Below are 9,654 nucleotides of genomic sequence, written 5' to 3' on the forward strand. Positions count from 1 at the left end.
GCGTGGCTCTCTCCCTCCTGTTCTTTCCTGCGCAGCCAATCTGGCTAAGGTAGGGCCCTGGACGTGGCTGACTCAGGGAATAATCTATCCCTTTAAATGATCAGTTAATTTCTTTTAAGAGAGAGAGTCTCATTTGATCACCCAGGTTGGAGTGCAGTGGTCTGACTGTAACTCACTGCAGCCTCTAACTCCTGGGCTCAAGTAATCCTCGCGCCTCAGCATTGTAAATAGCTGGGATTACTGGCTCCTGTAACTGTGCACGGCAATTTATTTATTTTTAAATTTTTGCTAGGGATGGGGTCTTGCTATGTTGCTCAGGTTGATCTCAACTCCTGACCTCTAGCTACTCTCCTACACCTGAGCCCCCTGAAGTGCTAAGATTACAGGCACAAGACGTCTTATCGAGCCCCTTTAAGTCCACGTCAGTTTCATATTTTAGCACATTTAGCCCTAAACAAGAAGATAGTCAATAGGCTATTTCTTATTAACCTGGGACTAAAACGGCAAAACAGCTGATTCCAAATAACTCCCATGACCCCATCCAAGCTGCCTGCAATACTGAGAGTGTCAGGCCGACTCTGGATGGTGGGGGCGAGTGGTCTGATCAGCTCACTGTCTGTCAAGGGTGAGGAACAGGGCAGCAGGGCACGCACCAGGGACTTGTCATACGGGACACATAAGTATGAGGCTAGATGAAACCAAACCCATTTCCACAAACAAAGCAGTTCCAATCTATGTTTGTCAAAACTATAAACCAAAGACAAGCTGGGGCTTCGTAGTTCCATGTAGAGAATGAAAGGTTGTGATTCTGACACCTGAGCTTCCCAGACGAACTGCGGAAAACTGACTTAACCAACCACCAGGGAAGAAGAAAGGCTCCACTGTGCTACTTTCAACATAAAACGCTCGTGGTTCGGCCTTTGGCAGCCCATCCATACATGGAGAAAGACTACTATCTACGGTCAGCCTTGGAGTAATTAGTAAGAAAAAGCTCTGACGCTATTTTTTACTTAAGACATAGGTATTGGTGTTGGCCCGAAACAATTTTAATTTATTTTTGAAAACAGTTTAAATCAATTCACTATATTAAATTTGACTTTGGATTTCCATTTATGTAACAGGCAAATATTTCTTTTTCATTACTTATGTTGCCATTAGGAGTCACCCGTATGTCACATTTTGTTTGTGCGTGTGTAACCACACACACACACACACACCCCCACACCCCCCCAGGGCTCGAGTATCAATAATATTAACCTTCACAACTTTAAGATAAAGCTTCAGACCTGAAAAAGGTCTTATCACAAAGCATTGACACTTACTGCACTCTGTTTAATAAATCAAGAGCATACGGAACATAATACATTGAAAATACAGATGTCTGCTTTTTTTGGAAAATAGGCTTATGTGGAACGTTTCATCCTCACGGGGTGCGTTAGGTATGAGTTGTGAACTCTGCAAGTGTCTTACGCACAGATGCTCACACAGGGGCAGACACACATCCCTGGGCCCAAACAGTTATGGGAAAATAATGATCATCACCAGCACTGGGGACAGTGCAGAAACCCAGAGAGGTGGACAGTCCCTCCCAGGGCGAAGACACTGAACCCAGAGTCTAAGATCATTGCTTCACACCATCCCTTCAACACGTTCAAGAATACAGCAATTTCTTCCTTCTGGTATTTTAACCAATGAGAGCCACCTGAAATCCTTTACCTGTTGAGGAGACTTCACGTCCCTTCTGCTTCACTGTCTGACTAACAGGTGCTTTCTAGTTGGGCGGACATCATTCTACATAACACACGATAAGTAAGCCCTGCAGGGTGGCAAAATGGTGATCTCACGGCACTACCGACAGAGTGTCCCAGGGTCACTCCTGAAGTTGCCATGCACTGGGAAAATGGGAAATTATAGCTAAACGTACCTTTATTTACGAAATACTCATTAAAAATTTTTATAAAGAGGTGGCCAACAGGTACAGAATATTTCATAAAATTTTGTAACATATATTTTGTAAATAAAGGTACATTTATTTACATTAATTTTACATTCCCGATACATGACAAGTTCAGGGTGACTTTGGGGACACCCTGTGGATAGATCAATTTTACTTAGGAATTCTAATGTGTAAAAGGGCACACCTTGTCCCCCACCAAACAAAAGAACTGCACTTTATAAACAAAGTCTAAAACATGACTCAGCTGGTTTCCCAACTTAACCTTCCCGGCGTGGAGGAGGGTCTGGGATGTCTGCAGTGACACGAGGCATCCAAATTACCTTTCCCTCCCTGTGTACCTACGAAGGACTTTGAAGTTTTTGACATTTCGTTTTTTGGGCGGAGACTGGTTACCTGTCTAGTTGACTTATTATTTTTTTAATAATGCTATGTAATATTTTTCTATTGGAAGCTTTTGAATTACTTTGAATCATGTACTGTCAGCAAATTTATCTCAGAAATAAGATTTCTAGCCAAAGCTAGTACAGTTTTCTGAAGCGAGCTACATGGTGTCACACTGCGTAAGCAACAAGATGGATCACTCCACAATCTTTATGATGAGACCAGCTGTAAGTGTCCTCCTAGCTTCCCACGGCCTCGGCATCACTTTTCATATTCCAAAGGTGTGAGCTGGCAGCTTATTATCCCTTAAATTCACATGTGGGGGTTGACATTTTTCACCTACCTATTTATTATGCAGACTCTTTCACAAACTCTGTCCATTTGCCCTGACCATTTGCTTACTGCGGATTTCGTGTTTTTTGCTGGGTAAGTGCCTTTATGTACTTTAGAAATCCTGGTTTTACCTATTATATTTCTTACAGATCTTTTCCTACAGTCCATTATTTCCTTTTTCATTTTAATGTTCTCTTTCAAGTCCATCAGAGGTCTACACACTTGAATACTTTATCTGGCCATGTTATACTTCGTATTCTTTCGCTACTCCATAATTAAAGCACAACCTTGCTTCCCAAATGGTAATCTTTCTTTTACTTCTTATAAAATTGGCTTTTCTAATACCTAAATCCAAATGGAATATATCAATTCCTTTCCAATTTAATCCTTAAATATATTCAGATTTGTCTGAGCTCTTTTTCTCCAAAAATTCTTATTCCTATTTTTTGAATCGTTATTATGCTGTTTTAATTATTATTGATTTATAATAGATCTTTTGGTTTAACATATCCTGCAGATATCTGACTTAAAATTGCACTAACTCTACAGATTAATTCAGTAAAGACTGTCATCTTCACTGTAAGCCTTTTAATCCATTTCTGTATTTTTCTGTATAAGACTTTTTACTTATTGAAGTTGTTATTACTTGGAACACTCTCATTGTAACTCTGATTATGGCTTAATTCCCTAAGAATACACGAGTTGATCTTTGCTATCGGCTGTCTTATGTCTGTTAGAGGGAAAGGTGGTCTACAAAGAGGCTGTCAACACCTCCTCCCTCACTCTGTACACACGCCACCCACCCCATCAAGAGGTGGGGTCTACCTTCTTGCTCCCAGAATCTGGCTGCCTTGCAACTTGCTTTGACTAAAATAGATTATGGTGGCCATCATGTTCTGGGACTTCCAAGGCCAGGCCCTAAAAGATCACAGAGCTTCTGCTTTTGCTCTTCTGGTTCCTTAAGCCCAGTGTGAAGAAGTATAATTACCTGCTGAAGGCAGGGGTTCAGCTACACCCCAGTCACTGCAGACACACACATAAGGTGAGTGAAGTCACCTTCTTGCTCCAACCCCAGCTGAGCTCCGGCTATATACAGCTGGCTGAGCTCCGGCTGTATACAGCTGCATGAGTGACTCAAGCTAGTGTCTTAGGGAGCAGAAGAACCATCAGTCGAGCCAGCACAGAGAATCATGAAAAATAAACCATTGCTGCCTTTTAGCCATAAAGTTTGGTGTGGTCTATTATACTAAAGAAGATAGTTAAAAAATAACATCTTGAAATGGTGCTTATAAAATACATTTTAAAATATCTTAACCTGGGCACAGTGCCTGTAGCTCAGTGGTTAGGGCACCAGCCACATACACCAGGGTTGGCGGGTTTGAACGCAGCCTGGGCCTACAAAACAACAATGACAATTACAACAAAAAAATAGCCGGGCGTTGTGGCAGGTGCCTATAGTCCTAGCTACATGAGAGGCTGAGGCAAGAAAATTGCTTAGGCCCAAGAGCTGGATGTTGCTGTGAGCTGTGACTCTGGCATTCTACCCAGAATGACATAGTGAGACTCTGTCTGGAAAAAAAAAAAATTTAATCTAGTTACTTTACTTATAATCTCCAATAATTTCTTTTTGATCTTTCATATATTCTACATATAGAACCATTATTTTAAAAATAAATATTTTTTTACCTTCAATATTTATTCCTTTTTTCTTTCTTCTTTGCATTACTTGTTTAAATGTCAACAATTCCAGTATAACATTGAAGGGCATAGTTTCAAGCAGCAGATGTGGAAGTTTCTAGACTTAGGGATCTGCTTATAAACATTTTTCTATTAAGAACTACGTAAGTTGAGTGGCGCATGTGGCTCAGTGGGTAGGGTGCAGGCCCCATATACTGAGGGTGGTGGGTTCAAACCCAGCTCGGCCAAACTACAAAAAAAAATAGCCGGGCATTGTGGCAGGCACCTGTAGTCTCAGCTACCCGAGAGGCTGAGGCAAGAGAATCGCCTACGCCCAAGAGCTGGAGGTTGCTGTGAGCTGTGTGACGCCACAGCACTCTACTAAGGGTGATAAAGTGAGACTCTGTCTCTATAAAAACAAACAAACAAACAAAAAACCTATGTAACTATTTGGAATATAAAGTAGCTATCAGGCTTTGGAGGTATCTATCTCTCAAGTCTTCAATTTTAGTAGAAATAGGTTCTGATTCTATTAGATATACCTTTTTTGAAACTGAATCTACTGTAACTTACTATAAAGTACTTCTCTTATTAAACAAGATAAACTCTTGCCAGTAACAATGAACAATCTTTCCCATTTACTACTGAATTTCATCTAAGCTTTATCATGCCAACACTAAAGACTGAAATTCTGTGATTATCTTTTTCTGTGTATCAGGAAAGAATCATAACACGCAAGAAGGCTGCTTCTGAATTTCAAAAACAAATGTGTAGAGGGGCTTCATTATTCTTTGAAATTCTGAGAACAATTATTGTACACTTACTAGTTTCAGGTAAGATTTAGGATTTGGGGATATTATTGGATGGCTTTTTCAAGCCAGTCCATATTTTGGCCCTTGACTATTTCTTATCCCCTCTTTCCTGCAAGAAATAAATGAATTACCTCGTTCATCAAATTCACTCCTGTACAGGTGCCCGACATTCCTTAGGGATTTTTAAAATCTGTCTTTTTAAAATCCAGACAACATGTCAAAAGAAAATGTAGGGGGCTGAGATTCACGTGGGGCTGGAGGTCAGAGTGGTACGCCAGTGTTTAGTGCAGAAGAAACCAGCCAAGTAACCCAAGAAGTGCTACAGAACATCGAGTGCTTACTCCTACACTGTCAGGGCACAAACAGCAGAGTGACGGCTGGGTGAAGTACCCGCCCCTGACCGTGGTCAGCCGAGCGAATGAAGGAGTGACCATGCTGCAGTAAGTGGCGGGGCTCTGAGCTCTCACCTCCAGAGCGTACTTGGACAGGCTCCCTTCACCCTCTATAGCTAATTCCTGGTACTGTACAGTTGTACACTTGGTTTTGTAGGGAGCCAAGTTCTTGAAGGACAGGGCCTCGTCTTGACTAGACTTTATGCTCAGGGTGGCCTGGTTTGCATTACAGTGGGGACTGCAAAACCCTAAATGACCATGGGGGTCTCCCTACCCCAGTTCGGGGAGAAGGTTCCTACCTTGGAGGTAATAAGGAGTCACTGCAGTTCTGGGGCTGGAGGGGTGATGCCCACCCCAAAACCCCACGCAGGGAGCCTGCACAGCTCACTCAGTCCCACTGCCTTCCTCCCAAGCTAATGCAACCTCCTTTCTTATTTGGTTCTTTGTACTTTTCATTTTATTGGAGCAAATTTGCTATTGGTTTATCAATATTCAAAGAAAAAGTGATTATTGATTTTATTTATAAACTAGAGTGAAATTTCACTTGGCAGGTGTTTTTAAAAACTTTTTAATTTCTTTCCTTTTGTGTTTTTCTTCCATAGGTTTTGTGAAATCTTTTGGAAGTACAGTTAAGTTAGCTAACTTTTTTTTTTTTTTATTAAAGATCTACTCTCTGGTATTCCAGATTTAATAAACGGCATGTTTTTCATCATCACTCATTTAAATCTTGCTATACAATTATTATCAGAGTAACATTTAAAGCGTTCCAATGGTTAGATTTGTTCGGTTTTACTTCTATTTTTCTTACGTAATTCTATTTTCACTGCCTTGTAAACTGTGGTCTAGAAATACTCCCCCTCTTTGGAGGGTGCCTGTGCCCAGGATGCCTGGTCTCTCTCACCCACAGCTGTGCTCCTCATACCGACAGAGTTCAAAGCTACTTGAGCTGCCATGGTTACGCAGATTAGCTTGGTGCCTCTGCTCTATTCTCAAACAGTCCATTAAAATCTAAACTCTTGCACTCAGCCGTCAACTTTAGCTCTTGAACAATATATGCCAAAACATGAGCATAAATGAGGTGGCTCAGTGGGAGAAAGAGTGACCTGCTGTGTATCAGTTATGCTATTGGACTGTACAAGTGATCTCAACCCAACAGGCAGAGAGTCCATTTTCAAAAGCCTACGTTCAAACGTGCTAACAGCTTATGTCAAAGTATGGGCGCAGGATTAGCCCAGAGGAATCTGAACTCAATGAGCCATTTGGAACAATGACAGAAACAAGCACGTGGACATTTTTAGGACTATCCCTTCTTTATAAGGTTTACTCTCACTCAGAAATGGCTTTGAAAATGGGTACAAAAATATAAAGTCATGAGCAGGGCAAATGGATTACCCAGGGGAAGACCACTTCTCTTCAAAGCGCAAGGTGACTCTATCTTCATCCCCTGTCATCACCATGCTACTGGTGTGGAGCAGGACATGCAAACTGAACTGATAGTGATTTAAGAGACTCTGGTTGGCCAGAGGAGCCGACTGGGTTCCACCATAGGACTCCACCCTTCGGAGGGGCATCAGCAATTACTGAACATTTTAACCTCAGCATTAACTCTTTCATGCGATTTTTTCTACCTGTGTTAAAGGTCAGACAGTCTCTCTGGAAAACAGAATCCCACATTCTTTCCTGTTTAACTTAGGCACTGACACCTGGAGGTGCTGCCCACGGGGCCTGCCTTTCTCTAGTGCGCCAACTACAAGCACGGTCTTACTGCAGGAACAGAACCACGGAGCCGGAGACCGAGGACCAGAAGCAGGCTTCCAGGTTCTGCGGGCACAGCTCTGCATTTTACGGATGAGCAGATTGAGGCCCGATTCCACTGAGCATGTCTCTCAGAGACGTGGACATCCACCGAGTTAGTGTCTGTGGAGACCTGAGCCGCATCTGCACAACTGCATGTACCAAAGCAGTTCAGTGACTGGTCTGAAGGCCCAAAGCCCAGCAGGGGAGCTGCAATCACGACCTCAGCGCCTGGACTGATGATCCCGTCAGTAAGTCCTGCATGCACCATTTTGCTTTCTCTAACTTGCTGAAAAAATCCAGTGGTTTATTAGTAGATGATCTGAAGGGGTAGAAGAAAACCAATCAGAGACATCAACGAGGGTGGGTTCAGAGACAGGTGATAGATGTTACTTTAAATCTGAAGGATGGGCACGGAATGTGAAAGGATCTCAGAGGTGTAAAACTATGCGATGCGTTGGGGCAGCTTGCGTGTACGTGTGATACCTGTTTACTTTTTGGTACTACCTCTTTTCATTTGATGATTATCATGCTATGTGCTTAAGAAATAAAATAAGCAGCCGTCCCTTGAGAAGCTCAGCAGCTACTAAGAAGAGACAGATGTGAATGAAGCAGAAGTCGGTGTGGTAAGGACCCTGCAGATATTTACACAGGGGGTACACAGAGGGAGAAAGCAAGGGGTGCTCTTACACTGCCTGGGGCGGGGGGATCTGCTCAGAGCGAGGGACTGTATGTAGTGTGTGAAGAACATGCCAGAGAAAATGCTGCTACCCACTGGCGGGCTTGCTCTGGACAGATACGGGCAGCCTTCCTGTGCTTGGTGCCACGTCGCATCTAGTCCAATGCCAGATGCACGGGGAGCCCAGGAAACAGCTGGGGCACAGGCCTGGGCCTTCCACAGCATTTAACTAATTCCTGTTCACATCCGAGAATGAGGGCCTCACCGCCAGGGATGGGGCACTGGGAAATGTCTACATGGAGTGAGTGGTTTGTACAGCAGGGAACCAACCCAGAAGCAGGGCCCCGCCTTCCAAGAGGGCAGCACATTCACAGGGCTGAAGTTTCTCCCCAGCAGGTTTCCTGTGACCTCCTTCTCTCCCCCCAGGATTAACTGGAGGGCGGCTTCAACTCCTGCACCCTAGAGCCACTGACACGGCCTGGTGACAGCAAAGCCCCCAGCAGGTTTCGCTGACCAGTCTAGCTGGTCTGAGGTGAGGGCAGTGGAGTAGCAGACCTCGCCCTTCCACAGCCTGACTTCAAAGCACACTTGCCCAGCTGGGAAAGGAGCTGGACTTCTGTTTCCTGAGGCCTGACGTCATGGGTGCTGGGGCTGAGCAGGAGTCAGACGGAAAGTGAGAGGCCCTGGGGCTGCAGTCGGCTTGTGCCGCCAGGATGCCAGGACTCAGTTATGCCAGGAGAGTCTTACAGAGGTCAGGGGACAAAACAACCCCTACTAAAATGACCCGGCCTCCTTCACCAGCAAGCTGGAGAAAGGCACTCCTCAGAGGACCTTCCACCTTCTAATACTCACAACAAAAATGACAGGAAATCGCGCAGTACCTGAAAGGCCCCTAGGGGAGGGCTAGCCCAGCCCCCTCACACACCTATGTTTATAGAGAAGAAAACTGAAGGCCAGACTGGTAGACAGTTCATGCCAAGTCTCTGGACTCCCCACCCCGTGCCTGTCTGGCCAAGTCCACCAGCTCTGACCTTCTGAAGGGCCCCCCCATCTTAGCTCCTAAATGATCACCTTTACTTTTCAGAGAGGAAAGCAGAGGTCAAGGTGGTCAAACGGCTAATCCCAACCAGGTCATAGCTGGTACCCGAACTGTAGTTCAGGTTCTATATCCCTGCCTGGGGCTCGTCTTACTAAACGCCATAGTTCCTTGAGGAAGAGTCCACAGTCACAGCCTAAGCTCTGCCCGCTGTTTTCATCACACAACGACAAGCCATTCAAAATGTGAACTGGGGGACCTAGACAGAGACAGCTTCCCTGAGATGCCACACAGGCTCTGCAGGAAAGTGCTCCCGGGGCAAGGGATGGGCTGCTGTGTGGCAGGTCTTTACCTTCAAAAGCCCGTGCAGCATCCACGAGGTGGGACCAATCTAACCCTGTGGCCGGGTCCGGAAGGGGCATCAGGCCAGGATCTGTGCACTTGGACTTATCCGATAAGGACCCATCAGAGAACCAGAACTCATCTAAACAGAAACAAAAGCAGAGCGTCAGTCAGAACACGGGCACCGCCGTCCCTCCCAGAGTCGCAGTCAGAGCACGGGCACCGCCGTCCCTCCCAGAGTCGCAGTCAGA

At 44.7% G+C, this 9,654-nt stretch overlaps 1 protein-coding gene across 3 annotated transcripts in view; it reads right to left on the reverse strand.

The window, feature by feature from the left end:
- Window positions 1-9,654, reverse strand: part of SIPA1L2 (signal induced proliferation associated 1 like 2) — a 234,625-nt gene that overhangs the window by 7,041 nt on the left and 217,930 nt on the right. For all 3 annotated transcript variants that reach the window (XM_023517656.1, XM_023517655.1, XM_023517654.1), the window contains exon 18: window positions 9,414-9,545. In XM_023517656.1, coding sequence (XP_023373424.1) covers window positions 9,414-9,545 — 132 coding nt within the window. The remainder of the gene's footprint in view (window positions 1-9,413; window positions 9,546-9,654) is intronic.

This window comes from Otolemur garnettii, unplaced genomic scaffold (assembly GCF_000181295.1).
Source record: "Otolemur garnettii isolate 467f Iridium unplaced genomic scaffold, OtoGar3 scaffold00116, whole genome shotgun sequence".
NCBI classification, from domain to species: Eukaryota; Metazoa; Chordata; class Mammalia; order Primates; family Galagidae; genus Otolemur; species Otolemur garnettii.